This window comes from Oikopleura dioica, chromosome 1, assembly GCF_907165135.1.
Source record: "Oikopleura dioica chromosome 1, OKI2018_I68_1.0, whole genome shotgun sequence".
Taxonomy (NCBI): Eukaryota; Metazoa; Chordata; class Appendicularia; order Copelata; family Oikopleuridae; genus Oikopleura; species Oikopleura dioica.
In genome coordinates, this window is record NC_137291.1 from 14128477 (window position 1) to 14150089 (window position 21613).

Here is a 21613-nt window from a genome sequence, read left to right on the forward strand (position 1 = left end):
TCAAGGCAGTAGATACAATGAAAGATTTGTACAGAGAGATCAGATTAAAGCTTGCCACTTGGGCTCATCTTCTTCATAGACTAAGTTGATTGTTTCTTGAATCTTTTTAATCGTTGAATACTCCACATCTGGGCAGATGGCTTTTCTCCAAGATTTCTCGCAATATTCATCTTGAAAAATAAAAATATTTAACTTCTCGCTGGACCGCTAGAATAATTACCTAGAGGTATTTGCGCCCCATGAACTTTGAGGGCAAGATCAATACACGCAATCGCAACCGCTTTTTGTTCGAAGTGGATGATTTCCGGCCGGTGAAGTCCGTCCATCAAAAAGCTAACTGAAAACTCGGTAAATAAGAATCTTCCTACATTTCTCTTGCCTGATGATTTTGCTACTGCCTTGAATACAGTAACGGCAGGATGGTTGTTCTGAGTTGGCCTTCCGTGGAACCACTTTTCAATGACGAAAAGATAGTGGCATGTCAAGTCGAAAAATTCAGGCTTTGGGACATGAAAGTTCAGAACTCGCAGGATCTAGTGTATTTGTTAGCGTCTGAAGTATCCTAAGTCCTTACCAGAAGTTCTAGATTTCCGATCGAATCCCTCAGATCGTAGAATGGATCGCTTAGCGTTAAGGGCGTGTCAGTCTTATTGGTGGTGCAGTAGACAACATTGACCAAGTCTCGGAGACGAATGAGCACTTCGGACTCTGAAAACGGACTAACATTGGATCACTGCCAACACTAGTCCAGACCAGGGTCTCGAAAAATTGGATGCGCGGCGGTTGTTTTGGCGCCCCCTCTCGCTTTCAACCCCCGCGCCCTAGATGTTTGCGCGAGAAAACAACGGTGGGCTGGATGTTGCGCCACCCTCCGCGGACAGTTGTGCGCAACGGGAGCCGGTTGTTAACAACGGGCGCTCGGTTGTTCACCAACAAGTTCGCGGTCCTCGCCTCATAGAAATAAACAAATTAGTACCCTACGTCGCCATTCTAAGTAAATGATTTAAATATCATATTTGATTTATCAAAAAAGATGTTATTATCCAAATAATTTTTAGATATCTTTATAATCTTAGTTTTCAAGAAACAACTCAGCAGAAAATATTTCAGATTATCCTAGCTGCCTAGTTAGGGACTTTATCAGGTAGACGCGGTGTTTAGATGACTGAGTGTAAGTGGCAGTGCGCTTGTGCTTTGCGCGCTCCCCGGGGTACCTGAAAGGCCCCATAATCTCAGTGGGTGCACACTCTGACCTACTGTAACAAAAATCACCGGGTGATCCAAACAAAACAGTTCTCGGAAGTGGTAAGCTACCTGTTTGCAAAAAATATCGAATTTATAGGCAACTATTACGCCCAAAATGTGCTAGTTACTTGAACGATGATCTGTCAATCATAAATAGCTAATTGCCCCGAATCTCAAAATAATTTTTACATATTCGTAATCAGCGGAAAAAGTTATATATGGGGTCTAAGTTTCACTGAATTTGAACATTTTTGCATATTCCTACAGCGTTACTTTCCCTTTGGCGCGAGCCTATATTTCAAACATCCAGCCCAAATTGTTTTTGAAAGTGAACAACGAGCGCGCCGATTTTTTTTTTAATATTTGAGTTTATTTAAGCAACTAATCACGTGGTTAGAAGCCTGTGCACAGAAAATGGAAATAAAAGAATAAACAGAACAGAAACAAAAGAGTGATGATAACGTAAAAAGAGTAGGGCTGTGTTGGGGATGAAATATGAGTGGGTACGGGGAGGATGGGTCCATGTCAGGAATGTGTAAGTAGCTACAGTATGTCATATACATAGATATATGCACACCAGGTGAGAAAGTGATGGAGGAAGGCCTCTGCCCGCAAACAAATGCAGGCAGCTGCCTGCCTAAAGGAATTCAATCGAATCCCGTGCGCTCATCCAGAGCCGCTGTAGGCCTGTAAACCCAGATGGTTTAAGCAGACTGCCAGCCAAAAAGTGTGAAAGTATAGCCCTGAGGGAAAATACGAGATATATAGTATAAATAAATAAATGATAAGAGTAAATACCTACGTAATAAAATACTAATGGTCATAAGGAGAGTATAATGTAGTAGCAAGCATTAAACATACATGGAAAAGTAACTAATAAGAATTGTACATCAATATGTGTAAGGTATAAATAAATAATTAGGAGAAGAGAGAAATAGCAGTGAGACGTAGCAGATACACAAACTGGTGTACAAGCTGATAATAACATATCTAACGTGGCTAAAATAAATATGATTTGTAGATTCCTGGAGTTCATGTCTTCGCCTGTTTTCGTTGCTGTGTTGTTGAGATGACGGTTCGTGTTGTTGATTTTCACTGGGCGGGGAATGCAATAATCATGACATTCTCTAGAATGCGTGGTGTTATTGTGATTTTTGCGCCCCGCGTCTTCAGTTCATTCTTGGACCTCCGAGGGTTAACACATGGAGCCATTTACTGGAAATTATTACGAGGTGAGTGTTGAATAGGAGCGTGATAAAGTTTCAGTTTAAGGTTTATCATATTTCATAAATATTTTGAATGATTACTTTATATCAGTAATCTAAACTCCTATAAGGTTAAATGACAATGGGCTATCCAGAGATACCACATGCCTTCCTGTTGATTCATGCTAGTAGATCTATTTTATTTTTCTGCCAAAAGCTGACAATGCATAAATCAAATGATTCATATTGCGTTGATCGCAGCCGATGGTCAAGAGGCATAACAATTTTTCGAGCTCTTAGATTCTTTCGAGTTACTAGAAAACAGAGAAAAGCTGGCTTTCATATAATTATTTGAGGCAGAAAGTAATTATTATTGGATAATCATTCTAATTATTTTAAATTTTTTCATATAGAATGTGTTGGATTTGAATTAAGTTCACTTTAGACTTAGAGGCTTTATTTTATTTTATAGATTCTTTCCGACTACACTTGCGAGGAATTGGAATACTTCGATGAGTTCGGAACGTTTCCAACTTCTTTGGAGCTAGAGTTTTACCTTATGAGCTTAAATGACTCATTCCCCCAGCTACCGTCAGATGCGTCGATGGTGATGGAGCCAATTGAGCAATCTCGTGGTAAAAAGTCTACTCAGACGAGCAAGGGACGCCCAACTCTATCCGATGTTCTCAAGGTTGCCGACACCATGAAAGTACGACCCCGCGCTGGATTCGGAAAGGTCAAAAAGACACCCCAGAGGGGATCTTCGCAACTCCGCAAGTCAGCTCGTCTTTCCAAAATGCGCAAAGCCGATAAGAAGCTTGAGGGTGTCTCCACCGCCAAACCGGCTGACCCCGAAGAAATGGAGACAGATACGCAGCTGCCTACCGAGGCAGGCAGTAGCCAACCTCAGCTTACTTCCGAGGATTTGGAGCAACGAGATGCAACTGGTAAGAAACTTAGATTTGCTTGCTCTCATCAAAACATGTGTTCTAGAAAGAAGTCCACCCACTGAACAAGAGATCACCGCTGCCGAGGCAAGCTTGGTTCAATCAACCGAAGAGCAAGAAGATGTGGTCGACTGTGGGCCCGATCCAGTTCGTAGATTAAAGCATCCCGGTCTGCCACTCCCCGCCAACGAAACTCGACCTCCTATCGTTCCCGCTGAGGATTCTTTGCTCGCCGAGCCTAACTCTGACGATGAGGAGAGCAACTGGGAAACTGTGCAGCCCTGGGCAGAGTCGCTTTATCACGTAACGGAGTTACTATACTATGTATGTAATTAATTTGCTCTTAAATGGTTATATAAAGCCCTAGAATAACTATTAATTTCTGACCAAAACTATTTTAGTTCTTGCTTGGTTCAACTAACCGCGCTCTTAATGACGATAACACCAAGCTCAGAAGTTTGTATCACTTCATTTCCTCTTTTGTTCCAAGCTTGGTTTCAATGTACGACCCACAAGATACACAAATATCCCGCACTGTATTGAAGGGAGTACATCTCGATCTTCTTGATCCTAGCCTCCAGGATTCACAATTGCTGCATCAGAAGACTTCCTCCATGCTGAGATTCGTTGGGGCATTTATGGGACGCTACCTTGAGCGAATCTTGTATCAAAAGCCCGAAGATCAGACATCTGACAGCAAGAACACACTCCAGAACAGGTAGGTTCCTGCCTGCATACCTCTTCATTAATATTTACTTATTTATTTTTCACAGTCTACTACCACTTGTTGATGAGGATGAGGTGTCTCCTTTGATGGCTTCTCTGGAGGCTGTTTTCAACAAGAATCTGTTGGAGAAGTCATTAAGCGAATCATTAAGAAATTTGATCTGCTTCCACCTTCAGGTAAGTTATTCTTTGTTATTAATAAGAGTTCTTATTCTTGTTTTAGCGCTTATTCCGAGTGCTTTCGCCCGAACTGCTGAAGCAATTATTGACTAATATGCCACCCAATCTGCAGTTGTTCACGCGCGTTAACCACATATTGACTAATCGAAAAGAGCCTGCTCCAACTACTATCACCTGGTCGACATTGCCACATCACTTAGAGTATCGCCGTCAGTTTTATTCGTGGACTGCCGACAATCAGGCTGCAAATGAACCAGGTGACGGCTTGATCATTAATTCTTGTAAGGAGTGAGCTCTTGAACTCGATAGATATGGTTGAGAGCGAGGAATTTCTCCTAACTGAACACTTTAGTTGATGAACCTCCTTGTAAAATCCCTGTTGCATCTCGGTGTGAGATTTATACTCTTCGTTCCTTGGAATTTTATGACTTGATGTCAGGAAACATCCAGCGAATTCGTCAGGAGGAGCGCGAGCGAGAAGAACGAGAGAGGGAAGAACAAAGACTTCAAGCAGAGCGATTAGCCACCGAACAAGCCGAAAAGGAAAAAGAGTTGGAAAAAGAGAGAATTTCACGCGAGCTGGAGGAGCAGAAGAAGATGGAGACTACGCAGCAGAAGACACTTCAGGACGCGGCGCAAGGGCAATCAACCGTTCTTCCTGAATCTCAGCCTCATTATTCGCCCACGTCTTCTAACTATCCCCATACTCCCAGTACAGCTTTCTCCGATCATGGGACCGTGCACCCTGCACCTGGTGATTCTGAGATGGATATTTTGTCCAATCATGGCTCCCTTGGACCAGGTCATCACGACATCAGTCTAGATGAAAATGATGAGATTGATGTGGAAGGCTTGCAGAATAACCCCGCCAGCTCCACCTCAGCTCAACCTATTCATTGTTACCTCGTCATAATTCAGGGGACTCACGCTGAAACCATCCGTCTGCCTAATTCTGGTAAGGAAATCATAGCTAATCTCAATATTCTTAATAATATATTTCATTCCATTTCATTAAACAATATTATTTCTAGTTGGATTCGCAGAGGCTGCTGGAGTTCTCCAGCATTTCCGTCCGAATACTGCCTACCCAATGCAGGCAGCTACCTCTGTTCAAGCCTCGGCAAGTACTCTTTATCGTGAGCAGCAGAGTGGTGCTCCACCGATGACTTATATTCCTCCTGTGCCATCCGACAATACCGTCCAAGGCGATTCCCAGGCGGAGTTTGAAGATCCTCCTGCAGTGAACTTGGAGCGAATTGGTGTCGAGCCTGTCAATTTTCTGCAATTACTTCACGATGAAACAACTGCCATGGTAACGACTTTATTACAGCCAACTGGTGAGCCTTCTGGAAATAACGTCGGGCATGTATTTCCTGTTGATCTGCCACCTCGTGTTTGGGGAAGGTACAGCGACACAACCGACTACCAACTGATCTATTTCAACGAGTTGGACAAGTCTAAAGTTCGAGTCGAGTATAGAACGACCCCAAGTGATGAGACTGCGTCTATTCGTCTCGCTTTGATAACGGCAACTCAACTGTTGCCTTCCCCTGCGACTAGCGTCGAGAAACACAAGTGTAGAGTTGTTGCATTCCAAGAGTATTTCAAGACTGTTGGAGACTCACCCCAAGCACAACTCCCCGCTGATCTCGCCAAGAAAATCAAGGGTGCTAGAGTGGTTGGTGGATACTGTAAGTGTTACCAAGCGTTCTTGCTTTTAAAGCTTAATATTTTATTTCAGCTTCATGGCTTCATCATTTCAAGACTGACTTGCCCAATTATGAGAATCGTAACCCTGATGAACCCACGCCTCTACCTTACTTGTCTCAACCTGATCTTTTCGATAAAGCTTATCATGATCATGTGACAATGGTCGCTCCCTTTTCTCGAACAGACCTCACTAAAGCCCCTGTTATACTAGGAAAGCTTTTAAAGGACGAGGCTATTGCTACACTCCAAGCGGTAGGCAACTGCCTGCCTTCTCAACTTGTTTAAACTTTCCGTTTAGAAAATGGATTTCTACTACTTCCAGAATCGCCAAACAAGGTTCAAGGCAGCATTGTGCAATGATATCGCGCTTCAAGCCATACCTTCCACTTGGTGTCGTTCTGAGCCCTCAGCCGACCGTGCTTCCTGGCGTCAGCCCATATGCAGTTCAATTCGATGCGTTACTGCAGGACCGTGCTTGTTGAGGCATAGCACCGTTGTTGCTGGTTTGACCGAATCAATGTAAGATTTGTTATTATAGTTCATAAGAATATAATGGGGTAGAGGGGAGAGTAGGGTTCTTATTTTATTTATCAGTTTATAGCTATTTGTTAAATCCTAATTCAGACTGCCGGTTCTGCACTCCATCGCCGATCGCTTGTACCATGTAGCGAAACACGGCAGACATCGGCTGTTGGTCGAGAGTCTCGATGATTTTGATCTTGCTTACAAAATGGAGCAAAGTTTATCGCTCCTCGGCGAGTCTTTATTTGACTCCCATACCTTCGTCGCGCCCACTCATCCTCAATTAGTGAATCACGGCCAGGCCCCAAGCAATCTCGTTGTTGGACAGTCGCTGCATTTCGGGACCCTTGGAGAATATCTACGAGTTCATTTTCCTGCTCCACTCAAGTCGGAGAACAGCGAGGTAGGCCTTTAGAAATCAGAATACATTTTTAGTATGTTTTGTCTAATAGAGAATGGATTTTCGGACAGCAACGAATTGAATCGATTAAGGATTGATTTCTTATATTATTATTTTAGTTTCACTCCCGCTATCTTCAACAGTATGGCCAAATTATGTCTTTGTTGAGCTGTTTGGGTTTCCGCGTTGTGTCACAACCGTCTTCTGGTGATCTATTCGTCCTAATGACTGATGTAACTGCCAGTCACTGCGCCAGACTCATGTCCTACTTCACCGAGATTTCAAGGCTCGAAAAGAAGTATTGCGATAATAGCTTCACCCGGGAGGAGTCCAACCTGCCTAAGCTGAGTGTTGATTCAGCATTACCAGCCTGTCTTTGCTCCACCGAGTATCCTTCGATAGTATTAAGACCCGATACACATCCCAGGTAAAATAACCACCTAATTACAACTTATCCTAACGAGATTTCATTGTTTAGTTTACAGGAGGTTTGCCACACCGCGTTTCATTCCTTTCTTCGATCTGTGCGTCGCGACCCACAATATGGCTTCAATTCTGAGTTGTATTCCAACCTCAGGAGAGCGAGAACTTTTTACACACTACACGACAATCCTACCGATCTTGGATTGTTTCATGAGGATCGCCAGAAGTATCTGGACAAGCTGGTCCATTACTTCCATACTCCCGGCTGCTCGGAGGTTGCATTGGAGACCATATTGTTTCCACTGGAGCCAAACAAGACGTTCCACAACACCTGCCAGCATCGATTCTGTTTCATGCGATGCCACGCAAATCAGGCTGGATATCGTAGGATGCTGACTGTTCTATCATCTCAGAGAACATTGGAAAAGGTAGCGTCTCGATATTAACACAGGATTCTCCTTTTATGATGGTATTAACCATCTTAAATTTAGACCGACGACCGATTCCGTGGTTTATCTGCCAAGTACCTTACGATACTGAATAACCCAGTGGAACCAGAAAGGACTGGGCAGACGAGTGCTAATTGTGTTATCGGCCTTGAGCTCCCCACCACTTACTTGGATCGCCTTTTTAAGGGTAATTATCAGTGTTCTTCCAGTTTTAAAATATCACATTTTACTGATATGACGGGTTAGAGAAGATTATAAAACTTTTATTGTTTAGATATGGGCTCTCCTTTCTACCACGAGAGTAAGCATGTGGCTGCACAAATGGAGCCTACTCCTCTGCTGAAGGCCTTTCTCAAGTACGGATGGAGCTTAACAGAGCTCAGTAGACTTGGGACAATTTACGGCCGCCGGGTATTGGGAGTGTTTCTTCGTCAGAGTAAGTCGAACAAGCGTCGGAACACACACCCCCGAGTCCCTCTACTCAACAGTCACTTCTTCCCGATGACACCAGACAGCTCACCGATGCTTCTTTCACCTCGACAAAGCCACCCGGTTGGTTTGGATGTCAAGTATCTATCCCTGCTTGAATCTGTAAAGATTCCCGCTGCTCGAAAGTAATCCTGTACTTGTTCCATGTACCTTCCTGCATGAATAATAAAACAAGCTTTCATCATACACATTAGAGGCAGGTCACTGCCTGCTTTAGTTCAAGACAACAGATTTATATGGAAAATCTGTTTTGAATCTTTTTTATTTTGAGTTTATTAATGATGATGACTTTTGGTAAAGTTTTTAGTAACACAGGAAGTAACATATTGGTAAATACACCTAAAGAACAAACAACAGAGTAAATAAAAGGGAATTCGCAGATTCAGCGATTTCGTGAGAAAGTAAGTAATTCCGCTAAAGAAAGTATTTTTGTTTTGATATGCAGAGATATTGGTGCCCACGTGATAAGGAGAGCGAGAAATTACAGAGGGGGTATTTACAGATAATTAGCTGTTGTGGCTCTCTGCAAATGATTTTTACTAGTTTTTTTGGTCTTAGAGATTCACGTTATTGGACAGAGGTAAAAAAAAGAACTACAATAAACAAAACAAGTGTTGTACTTGGAGAGCTTTAAAGAGAACATGATTTGAGGAGGGAAGTATTATAACGATTCCAGTGATGGCGGTTCGTTATGATCTGACTCGTTTTCATCCAACTTTATCCTCTTGGCATTCAGTTGGTCAGTGAGTGGGCACAGTTGAAGAATTTCATTTCTTATTGCAAGCAGGTCATATTCTTCCCTTTTCCTCTTCTTGGAGCCGTTATGGCGGGTTGAGTCAGGGTCGAATAGCTTGCTGATCAGTGCATTGCTGACCCACTTAGGGTTTATTTCTTCAGAAGGGCCGTTTTTGTCTCCCAGACTTTTGAGGAGCACATTCATCCAAAGTTGATCATTCAGAGGTCCTGAATTAAAATTTAGACTCAGGTTAGAGGTAATTGTGCCTTCATTAGAGCACTGAATGATTCTTAACGATGAAAAAGTGTGCTTATTCCCCGAAAGTTCACTCCATCTTTGTGAATTACCGCTGAGTTGATCATTTAGCATTGACGTTAGCTCGGTTATTTTACCAGTAATTTCGTTAACGTCTTCATCGAACATGTCTTTTGCGAACACTCCAATGAACGTGAACGGTAGTAATTTAGCACATTTGATCAATTTTCTCAGCTTGTCATTAATAGGAGATGAGAGATTTTTCCTATAGGGTTCAAGAGTTTGCTTGAGTTTCTTAATCGCTCTTTTAGTTCCTGATGCGGCCCTTTTCCGGGACGTATCAGTGAGGCAAAGCTCAATCTCCCGCCATCCTTTCAGACGCGCTTTAATGATATCTTTGTTTTTATCCCTATCTTGTTGTTCTAAATCATTTTCCCTTTGTTTAATTCTAGCTTTAAACGATAAAGTGCACACCAAGCACAAGACGTGTGCGCAGTTGGAGTACAAAAGAGCAAGGCTTTCGCCTCCAATTCTAGGGTTATTGAGAAAGCTTATCGAACGAACTAGACAGGGATGATGGGGGATTTTGAAAATGGAGGTATTAAAGAGACGCCATAGTGCGAGATAGTTGAGATTCTCAAGATTGGTGGTTAACGCGGAGTGAAGTGAAAAGTAGCGGTGAGAGTACAGAGAGTTATTCGAGTCGCTTGACCACTGACCTTTAACTGCACGCCATATTTTTTCTGTACTGATCGACAGGAATGACCGGAACAGTTCGAAGCGTTTGAAGATTTCATCATCGTTTCTAGCTTCATGGCTGGCAAGTTTGGTCGCGTCGCAGACAGAACAAACGTCAGACAGCCCGCTGTAAACAAATGCGTTAACAAAACTATACAGCGAGGAGCCGAGTCTTTTCTTCAGCACCATATCAAGAGTTAGGGTCTTCTCAAGGCTCTTCCCAAGGAAGCGGCTCATTTCGGATTCCCAGGTAAAGATTCCATTAGTTCCGCGAACATCTTGGCGTGTTCCCCCACAACGTGCGAGTATGGTATCAGTGGTTGATGCAGGCAGCTGCCTTATCTCATATAGGCTTGGATGGTCCATGATGCTGGAGATTGAGTCCACAATTTTCCACTGGAGATCCAATCCATTCGATACGAAACCACCAGCTTTTTCCACTTCCGCGTAGAGGGTTGAGATCAAACCGACTGTAGCTATTGCACCGGGTCGCATAGTCAGAGCTTGACAGAAGCGCTTCACTGACCCAGATGATATTGTAATTTCATCAAGAAGTGGCTTGATTTCCTTATCCTTCGCGAGAGGAAGAGCCCATCCAGCCATCATTGTCGGAGGGATGTTGTATTCACCGAAGATAACACGACTTGCCAAACGATAGAACTTATCCTGTATCGAGGGGAGCTTCCATTCTCTTTGTCCTTCTGAACGTTCCAAACGATTAAGCGAAGCCGTAGTTTTTGAGAGACGAATTCCTCCGCCTTCTATCCATTTAAATAGTTTGAAGGCTGTCGATACGTCCAGATTCGTATCTTTCGGCTTTTTGATTCCATCCAGAATAAAGTCCTCGACCTCCTCTTGATCTTTGAATCGATTCGAATAGGTTGCTGCATATTGTTTCATCCTATGCGCTAAGGAGTCAGGTACAGAGACGTCGAGACCAAATTCTTCCCTGTCGTCACAGTCTTCCACGAATAAGCCTAAGGCTGTTCCTATCCCGCTGGGTATTAATTGGAAGTCGTTGAGCCATGTTATGAAACTCGGGTTTTCCAGAAGGGCACGGCTGATAAGGATCATTTTCCGAACCGTGGGAAAGTAGGCGACCAGTTCGTCCATATACTTGGCATCAACACCTTCTTGTACACACTTCACTCGTTGTTCGATACATACGAACTCTGAATAAAAATGTAAGTCATGGTAACTGGAGTGTTGAATGAGTGTATTATATTCTTTTAATGCAGGCAGCTGCCTGCTTAATTTTTTGCTCAACCTGCAGGGGGTAATAGATTAGTTTGAACCTGTTTTAGGCAAATTAGTGTCAAATATGCTGTTTGAAAGGAGAGAACTTTATCTGTGGTTTGACTTGAAAACTTTGACTTGTAGGGTACTCCATATCCGGTTTTTGACTTCCCGAAGCCATTTCCGGACGTCAAAGGCCCCAGGGGCGTTTCCCAAGAGTAGTCCTTTTATAAGTTCTTTAGAGGATATTTGATGAGCATGAATCGCAACTTGCCTAATGTAATCTTGCATTATCAACGGAGGGATCCAAAGGACTCCCTCCCATCTTAACGGATTTAGCCAGGTCATAATGATGATTATGTTAATTTCATGATCCATCATTTCACTATCGTAATCAGATGGTTTTTCCTGACGACACTCTTTGCAAGTAAAACTGTAACCGTAATGGATATGTGCTCCTTCAGTTTCTGCTTTGAGGTTGCTTGGGAAAAAATCGGTTATAAAACTATTTCTTGTAGTTTTTGTTAGTGAATTAAATGGATCAATCGTATTGTAGGGCCAGTTGTTTTTATTGACCAAATAGCCAAAATGTGACTTGCTTTTTGGGTGTTGCATTCTTATTTCAATGACTCCCGTGTCCAGCAGAGTTTTTGTTTTCATTGACATGAATTTAAATAACCTATAATGTTCCCATTCTTCTTTATTCATCATACCGTTAAGTCTATCATTGTCAAATCTGAGTTCTTGTATTTTATCAGAGTAAAATTGTTTATGCTCGAAAAAGAAGTCTGGTAAATTGCAGATAAATTTACCCGAGTTATCTGTAATTACCAGGCAATCCAAAACAATATCTCTGGCAAACATAGGGGTTTTATATCTGTAGATCTTAAAAATGCTATTAATGGCTTGCTTTACTATCATTAGCGCTAGCGTGGGTTGTCTGATCAAGGCTAGTTCTTCAAGTCCCTTTTCAGGAAGGGCTATGAAACCCTTCCTCTTAATGAGGATTTCTCTGGCTTTTGCAGCCCAGTCGAAATGAGATACGTATGTGCCGTCATTTTTTTCCTTGAGAATCTGCCAAATGGGCTTAGTTCTCCTGTTCATGGCTGTACTTATATACTGTTTCTGTAGGACATTGAGATCTTCAGCTGAGGGAAAAGGCAGATAGTCGCTACCATGCAGTAGCGAGCCTCCTAAGAGCCCTCTGGTCATAATTGCTAAAGATTCTCTTGGTATCCCTGAGCTAATATTTTTCAGCCTTTCAGAAACCGCCCTGAATTTATGTTTTAGATACTTTGAATTCTGGGAGTATCCTAGCTTTCCCTCGTGGGTATCTAGCATCACTCCTAAATATTTTGTCGAGCTGACAAATTCGATTTTATTTCCTTCAATTATTAAGTGATCTTTAAGTAGGTCGCTGCCTGCTTTCTTGTTGGCAGGGTGACTGACGTCGCCTGCTCCTGCTTTGGCTAGTTGTTCTGCATTGAAGGCGTTTACGTATTCTTTAACAGAAATGTTTTTAAGCGACTTACTGAAAAGAAGGGCAGTTGTTTTGCTGGATTCCGTCTTAATCCCTAGTCTCCTGAAGAGCTTGAGCATTCTCGTGGCTGATCTCTGCATGCTGCCTACGGTGTCCATCATGGATCCACCGCAGGTTTTCAGCAGGCAATCGTCTGCGAATACGGTTATTGATCCTTTCGACTTTGGCACACCGTGTGAGCACTTCCTCTTACCGGAGATAACGATGATGTCGTCGTTGTTGCCCCATAAGTCGGCATCGCCCTGGTGAATGTCGCTGCACTCCTCCTCGTCTTCGAGTTCCTCTCCATCGTCCGCCGGATCGACTACAAATTCGTCAATTATCGGTGCGGTATAGAAAGAAAAGAGAATAGGGGAGAGGGCACTCCCCTGAGGCAGCCCCCACTTGGGGAGCTGCCTCGGGGAGCTTTTGAATCCATTTACCGTGGCCCTGAAGGATCTTGGTAGGAAGGCTTTAATAAGCCTAACTACGTCCGGCGCCGCCACGCACTCTAGGGCCTCCAACAGCTCTTTGTGCGGGACGACGCCGAACGCATTTTTGGCGTCAACTGTTACGCACCCCCACCATTCGTGCCCTTTCGCCCAGTTGGCTTCAGACTCCAACCATGTTTTAGAGTTAACTACTCTCTCAACATGATTGATGGCTGCACCGCAAGAATGCAGTGGCCTGAAGCCAAACTGGCTCGCGGGGATTAAGTTCTTGTGGAACAGAAAATCAGTTATGCTACAGCATATGATTTTCTCCACCAACCCCCCTAAATAAGCCGCTATAGTTATCGGGCGCAATCGCCCGTTGGGCTTAACAAGCGGCGTTACCCGATTTTCCCTCCAGTCCTCCAGAAACCTACCTTCTTCGATGGCGAGTCTGATCGGATCCAGCATAAGGCTCGAGATTCCAGCGGTCGGCAGACTCTGAATCAAGCTTTTATTTATCTTTTTCTCATCCTTTGTATCTTTAGAGGAGCTTTTAAATGCTTTGAGAAAGCTGGAAATTTTAGTATTGTCATGAAACTTGAAGCGTTCAAGACATAATCGCTCGCTTACCGGCAGTTTTTTTCTAGCAGGTGGAGGTTCTGCCTCTTTCGGGGGAACGGAGAGTAGCTGCAAAGAGACGAGCGAGTCGGCTACAGTTTCAATCTCTTGCTCGATGGACTGTTGGTTGGCGTTTTTCACCACAGCGCCGAACACCTTCCATGACGTGTTGATATCCACGTCACCGATCTTGTCCACATTTGTCGCTTGTTTCCGTTGGTCCGCAGCCCTTAACCGTACGATAATGGATCTAAGTTTTGTCGCTGAGGCTTTGAGCTTTGCTCTTATCTTAGATTTTCGCTTGTAACGAAACTGTTCGTTTTCGAATTCGTCTATGAGTTCGCCCAGGGCTATATTGTGGCTTATGTATTCTTTAGTACGGTCACTCTTGGCTATTCTATACTTATTGGTGCGTACCACAATTTCTTTTTCGGGTCGCATTATTTCGGCATAACGATTTAGCAGCTTATTACCTGTTTCTAGTTTATCCAGGCAGGCATCTGCCTGCTTCATGCGGTGGCATTCGAGGGTCAGTTCCATGGCGTGTTTATATCCTTCCTCAAGGGGCAGTGGTTCAGTTATCATTTTCCGGGTCCATTTCTCATCGTCACCGGTGGACATGTCGATTTCAACATACACTCCGACATGGCCGTCTGTGCCTAGAGTTTGATGCTGTTTGAGTGGATATAATTTTTCTACCTGGATGTTCCTAGTACAGATATGATCAATTGACGAGCTGATTTTTTTGCCATTCTTCAGGGTTCTCTTGAAGGTGTCGAAGTTGGTCAGTAGCTCGAAATCGTTGTCTACCAAACATTTATTGATCTCAGATACTTTGGTCTTTTCCCCGGGGCGCGCTCTACACAATTGAGCATTAAAGTCACCCCCGATTAGTGATTTATCCGTGTAGGTAGACCCGAAAGTCTTAAGATCATCAATAAATCTACTTCTGTCTGTTTTGAAGAATTTATTATAGGCGTCAGTAGAGTTATTGCAAAAGTTATAAACTGCGAGGAGATTAAGTTCATTATCATCATAGGTAACTGTTGCTGCAAGGTTTTGCGTGAGTGTTTGAATGTTTGTGATTTTAAAGTCTGATTTGATAACTATCATAGTAAAAATTAAGTCTTTATGTGCCTCATTCTCAGACTGAACCCCATTTGGAGTGATTATTTTCCATCCATCGGGCCACGACTTTTTGTCATCAAAATAGGCTTTACTTGCATAGATTTCCGAAATTATGAAGCATTCCACATTAGGACTATCTTCAATGAGATTGATGATGTCTTTCATTCGGATTCTTCCTCCAAGGTTAGAGAGAATAGCTCTAAACTTCCTTGGCCCCTTAATTTTGGAGTTATGCTCACTTACTACTTCTTTGTTACTTCTATTGGTTTTGTTAAGGCTAGTAGCCCTAATTACTGGAGGTTTAAGTTTATTTATTAGGTCATCGGGGATTCCGCAGTATTTTAAAAATTCCTTTGGGCCCATAATGTTATCATCAATTGCAAAATTTGGAGCAATTCCTTTTTTCATTAAAGATGTTACCTTCTCAGTTCTCTTAGTCTCTCTCCAGTTTTTCTTTTCCTCTCTGTATTTTCTTCGCTGATTTAATTTTTCGTTGCTGTGATCAGAATGAGGCATTGGTGAAGTTATCGAGGGGTTGTCATCATCATCAGAAGAGGCAGGCGGGGTGCCTGCCTTAGTTGGATCGTTCAGAGTAAGTGGTTCCTCGCGATTTGTAATGCCTCTAGAATCACATGTTATAATATATCTCGGGTTCTCAAGCCATGCGTCGAAGCCCGCTCCCCTTACTTCTTTAAATAGTTTATTATTTACTTCATTTAGGAATGTTTTTAGAGTCGAATTATTATTTGATTCTCTATAAATTATATTTAGCGGAGTATCCCATTCGAAACCAAAATCAACCATGGCAGTATTTTTAATAAACTCTCTAATCATGCTCTTTCTCGCATTTACTTCCATGTCACTTACTCGGCAGACTACAGCGTAATGCGGTTTTCCATTCGCGAGAGGGGATCGGATTGCTGACTTGTCCCAAGCTTGGATGTGATATAATCTCAAATAGTTGGAAGTTGCGAGAACAGCCATCTGGAGTTTGATGAGACGAATGTATGATAGCCAGTTGAAGTTGCCGAAGTCATCGCTGCTCAGGCCTTTGATGCTGGTGATGAGATTGATGTGCATCTCATTCCTTGGACAAGGGATGTAAGCGATGATTGCTTTCCCCGAGCCGGTTAGAAACAGAGCACTTACATACTCCAGGTCATTCAACTTGACATTGCACATTCTTATTTCGGCCAGGAAGTCGATCCATCCTTGGTCGGTAACGTCGATTCCAAACTTTTCTTGTTCTTCACGGTTTCCCGCCACTTCCTCCAGGTATTTGGCAATATGAGAGATGTGTGAGACAATCCTCGCCACCCAGTGTCTCGTAGCCAAATTGGATTGGCCTTGAGACACCTGCGAGTGTCTGACTAAGTATCTCTGGATCTTATGGAATTGCTTGTCTCCTTCGTTATTCATTTCGGCAAGCATCTCCACCGATTGTATGCTAGCAGGTTTCGCTACCCGAATAAACTCTTTTGTACTCTCGTACAACGTGACTGTTTTGTCAAGTTCAGGTAATAGTTCTATGGCCTCCAAGGGTTTAAGACGACCATTCTGACCCGGCAGGATTATCGCTCCTTTATTCAGCTTGTCGGCTCCTTTATATTGGAAGATCTTGGTCCTGCCTCTTTCTGGGTCTGCCTCATCGTACTCCGTCATCGAATCCTGTACGGTGTCTTGGTCGATACCCAGAATGCTGTCCTTGTAGATATCTTCGGGGTTTGATGCTTGCGAACTATTGTCTTCCATCCTTTGGCCTTCAATGGTTGAAACTCGGGAATCAATGGATTCTTCCGTAGCTTCTGATTCGGACATTTCCGATTCGGAGGTTTCCTCCTCTTCATTTAAGAGTTCCTTTTCTTTTGTTCCGATGAGCTTTTCATTTCGCCAGTCAGCAGAGTATTTTCACCGGCCATTTCGATGTCATGTCCGAAAGTTTCGTGGATTGAAAGTTCCATCATCTGCTTTTCGTTCTGGGAGTTAGATGGGTTTCGTTTGCGGCGCTTGTCATCTGGTAGAAGCCCCAAAATCGAGTCTTGAATTTGTGAGCGGCTTTCACCCATATCTCGAGCAAAAATGGAACCAATCTTGTGCGCTTTTCCATTTACCTCAATTCTGTCAATTGTATTTGGGTCTGTTTCGCAGCCTCCGAGCCTGGCTACTTTTGTCATCGTTGATTCTTGAGATCCGTAGGTAGCTGCCTGCTCCAAAGCTTTGTACACTCCATTCGAGTCGTGGACTCCAGAATGTTTGGAATACTTTTCTCGTTGAGCTTGGCTCAGATTCTCCCAAACCCAAGTTTTAATATCGCCGAGTTGGGATAAGATCCCGATGTTGAAAGCAGTTTGATTCACGTGTTGGCTTTTTTGCTGCTCCGCCAGGTTCGCAATTTCGACCTCGTGAACCTCCTGATTATTTTTCATATCTTGAACAGTTGTGTCCAGGTTGACGAAGCGCCTGCATTTCCCTATTGTCGTGTCAATTGCAGATTGAAATTTTGGCATTTCACATGCCACCGAAACTGCGTTTGTGACCATTTTAGCCTTCGCGAGCTTCTCCTTGTCACCACCGAAGCCTTCAAGCGCCGAAGCTGTCATCGACGGTCCACATCTGTCTGCGTGCTTATTCTGCTCCTTTATTAACTTTTGTATAAGCTTGTCTGTGGCAATAGAGTATAGTGGGTTCAAGGAGCACTGAAAACCAACAGCTTCAGCCGCCTCAGTCAGTGTTTGTAGCATTGGGTGAATGATGCCCTTTCCTATCACTCGTCTTTGCTCAGAGCTTATTGGGACGAATTGATAGGTGAAATTGGAGCCCATTCGTTGCCTTTCCAAGCCGGCGTCTACTCTTCCGAATTTCATCTTCTTGATTGCGAAGTCAAAGATACGTTTAAACGGAATCACTCCAAGAACAGAAGAGTTCTGGTGAAATGTAAGCAGCTTTAGGTATTTGCCTCTCTGAAACTCCCAGCCGCGGCTGACAAGCTTCCTGACAACATCGTAGAAGTCTCCGGAGTGCGTGAGATTGCATTCATGAACGAACTCTCCATCCTCTTCTTTTTGTGTCCAGCATGTAGCCATGAATGGGAGTTTATATGCGTATTTCAGAGGCTCGGATGCGGCCATGGCGTTGCCGCCAAAGTGGACGAAGATGGCGAAGGCTCTGAAGGTTTTAAATACGATGCCTTTGACCGTGAAATTTCTAGTTTCATCTGTGTAGCGGAATCCATGCATCGTGGTAGTTCTCCCTTGCTTGTCATTAACGATGGCGTCGCGGATATCGGCCGGTCGAATGTTGCACTTTGTGAATATATCGATCAGGACTTTCCCAGTAGCGTTTAACAGAATGTGTCCAGCGTATTCGACAGACCTCCATCTTTCCGGATAATGATCCAAGTCCATGACCAGAGGTCTTGTGGATGCCGCTAGCCCTTCCCGAAAGTCCACCATCGCTCTCCACCAGCAATCATCAAGATCAGACGAGGGTTCTCTTAATTTGAGCTTCTCATATATGATCGATTTACTGGTTGGGTTTTTATCCAAATCTTTTCTGGATTGTGTGAGGTATTCTGTATTCGGATTTTTCTTTTCCAGCGTTGGTTTGACCTCGTGCATGATAAGTGGAGTTTCGTCTGGAGTGAGATCATCAGGTTCAAACTTATCCTGCGAGTCTTCATGAAGGACTGCCTCCAGAGAAGTTAGTGGGCCATCATCTTGATATTTGTCCCATTTTTCAGGTGATTTTTCTGCTTCAATTTTCTTGAACTCGTCCGATAAATCAACGAATTTGGCGTTCTTCGGTCGCGGAACAGAGTCTTTCTTGGCTTTTTTATTTGATTGAGATGTCGGATCGGCAGGCAGCTGCCTGCCTTCTTGAGGCAGATTCTCTTCATCTCTTGCTCTTTTCTTACTAGGGGTGTCATTATCATTTCTAGTGGCGTTTCTGGCATTGCCTTGGTTATTTCTATGATTCGAGGACCGTTCATTGTTTTCATCACGCTGATTCCTATTCGATCTGCCGCGGCCTCTTCCACGACCACCACCACGATAGCCCCTTCTCGGGCCACGATTGAATTGGCGCGTGTTAGCTCTGCCCCTATAGACACGATAGTCATCCCCATAGCCGGATCCACTATTAAAGCTATTTCCGTTGGAGTAGCTATCGTCGTAGCCTTCGTCGTAGTAATCATCGTTTTGGGAATATCCTCGTCGATCGTCATACCAGTCGTTATAGCGATCGTTATAACTCCCTGACCAGTTTCCGCGATTATTGTTGCTCCAGTTACGTCCGCCCCAACCTCTTCTACCTCTGCCATTTCGTGAGCGGTTACCTCGGCCACCGTTTCTACGATTGCCAGTTTGTCCCCGCTGTTCGCTACGTTCCCGACTGGAATCACGAGGGCGTTCGTTGGCGCGTTCGTAGTTCCTTTTCGGGGACGGCATGTTTGATCCGATTTCTTTGCTGAACAGAGTATTTATTATTACATGTTTTCCGGATCTCGCTGCTGTTCTTACAGCAGATTGAGTCCTATATGATGATGTTCTTAACGCAAAGTCTAATAGGCTGAGGAGAGGAGAGAGATAAGTTTGGCTGGGCAGGCGATAAGTGCAGAAGTTACAGCGAGTTTCCCAGATAATGGATATTCTTGGTAGATTTTCATTTTGCAACGAGCATTCTCTTCTTTCTTTAGACGGCTTCTTTTTATTTTGTATTTTCTCTCTTTGTTGATTTTGCCGGTAATTTTTCCCATCCTCGAGTATGATTCTGAAAACCGAGGTTTTATTAACAGACACGTATTCTATAAACTTACCCAGAGCCGGGAAAATTTGCAAAATTGTGTCTGAAGAATCAACACTGCTTGGAATAATGTGTGAGTTGACTGCTGCGACACTGAAAACATACGTTTTATTAACAGATTGGCTTAGAAAGTCTACAATAGTTCCGAAGTCCTTATTGTCAACTTCCTGCGGGACGTACTTGCAGAGAAAGATCTCATTCTGTCCCAGCTTCTCTGAAGCATCGCACAGTTTTTGTTTGCCCTCGGGCATACATTCTTTAGTCATTACTCAGCGATTGCTGAGCTGATGCTGCAGCTTTTGACGCAGGCATCTGCCTGCGTCATGCTTGATATGCCTTAGTCAGCACTCGCTGATTGGTTACTCCAGTGGTGCCTTGGGCAAAATTTGATTAATTTCTTAGAAATTGGTAATTAAGTGGTATTAAATTAAATGAGAAAACAACCCCGAACCCCGCAAGCAGGATTGGACTTCTGTGTACCACTTCCAGGGCGTTAACTGTACTCCAGCTATCAAAATAGCAACTGGATTTTTTTTTGAAAACGTGTTTTCTCTGGGATTTCGAAGTGAGAAGTGAAAAGTGAATGTTGAGAGCGAGAGGGGGCGCCCTAACAACCGCCCCACATCCAATTTTTCGAGACCCTGGTCCAGACCTTTTGTAGCGAGCCAAACACAAGAGGTCGCTACGTTGTATGGATTGATCTCTTCGAAAGTTGCAAAGTCGGAGAAATCGTAGACGTGGTGATAAATTTGCAGTGCGGAGCAGGTCACTTTTGGCAGAAGCTCGAGCTTGAGCGAGATGTCGCGGATGAAACGGCAGATTTCGAAGTGCGTTATTTTACTTGTGTCTGTCATTCTAAACGCTAGAAATGAGTGACTACTGCATTAGTCTGCGGTTCACGAAAGTAGACTCAAACAACCTCTGAAGATCACGAGCCTGCTTGTAAGATAGTTCAAGGGGTAACTGTTAAACATTTGGTCAACTAAAGAAACATTCTTTGCCAATATCTCAAGACTCAGCGCCCATAGGAAATAATTCATAACCCATTATCTAAATGAATATATTATAATTCAAAATATCATCGAGTATTTAAACCCTTCTCCAGACGTCACTTTATAGACAATGAAATTCCTCATCATATCAAAAATATTTTCGTTAAACGCTTTTCTGATCGAAGACATGCAAAGATTGAGAAATGAGTGCATGAAAAGTAAGGAAAATAATGTACCCTTGTGAACGTCATTTTTAGTCCGACTTGCTTATATGAGCAGATCGAATATGGCGGGAATGAACTTTTACGACATTCAAAAGGAGTGCGATGGAGTGTTACAGTTGTTCTTATATAAGGAAAGTTAAAGAAAAACATATCTCTGACAAACATTATCGAAGGATATTTCTTGACCTTAAAAAAAAGTACGAAGAACAGAATGAAAGCATAAGCCACGCTGCGCACGGCCACAGTAATTAAATCTGTCAAAAATAAAAAAAAAGTAATGTTTTTCTGAAAACTTCGTTCCGAAAAAACCTGTGAATAAATTGGAAATGAAATTGAATTGTGCGTGAAGTTATGCCATCAATTATTCAGAAGATCTTTACTATAAAAATGAAGCGTATCCTTGGTCGACTCCTAAGATGAACATCTTCCAAGATGATGCGAACAAAAGTCATTTTCATATTTTTCTTAGCAGCAAGTGCTTTTACAATCGACGACCTTCAAAAAACTTCAGTTTGATTGCATGAAAAGTACCGAAAACTTTCACCCTCAGCAATATAGTAAAACATTGTTTAGTAAGAATGCAAGTTCTGACGAAAGATATTTACACATTCGATTACTTTCAAGCCCAAGACGAATG

At 43.1% G+C, this 21613-nt stretch overlaps 1 protein-coding gene across 1 annotated transcript; it reads right to left on the reverse strand.

Moving 5' to 3' along the window:
- Positions 1–20759, reverse strand: LOC145707548 (cyclin-Q-like). Its single transcript, XM_081785097.1, has 5 exons — positions 20413–20759; positions 575–708; positions 380–533; positions 221–337; positions 1–170 (listed from the first exon to the last, which is right to left on the reverse strand). The coding sequence occupies exons 1-5, from the start codon at positions 20612–20614 to the stop codon at positions 40–42; spliced, it is 738 nt and encodes a 245-aa protein (XP_081641223.1). The 5' UTR covers positions 20615–20759; the 3' UTR covers positions 1–39.
- Positions 20760–21613: the final 854 nt, after the last annotated feature.

Bases quoted from the DNA above. Each gene is read 5' to 3' on its own strand.
- LOC145707548 (XM_081785097.1), bottom strand. From the start codon at position 20,614: ATGACAGACACAAGTAAAATAACGCACTTCGAAATCTGCCGTTTCATC. The intron at 709-20,412 runs GTCTGGACCAGG...GTCCGTTTTCAG, and splicing joins TGTTTGGCTCGCTACAAAAG to AGTCCGAAGTGCTCATTCGT. The intron at 338-379 runs GCAAGAGAAATG...CCGAGTTTTCAG, and splicing joins GGCAGTAGCAAAATCATCAG to TTAGCTTTTTGATGGACGGA.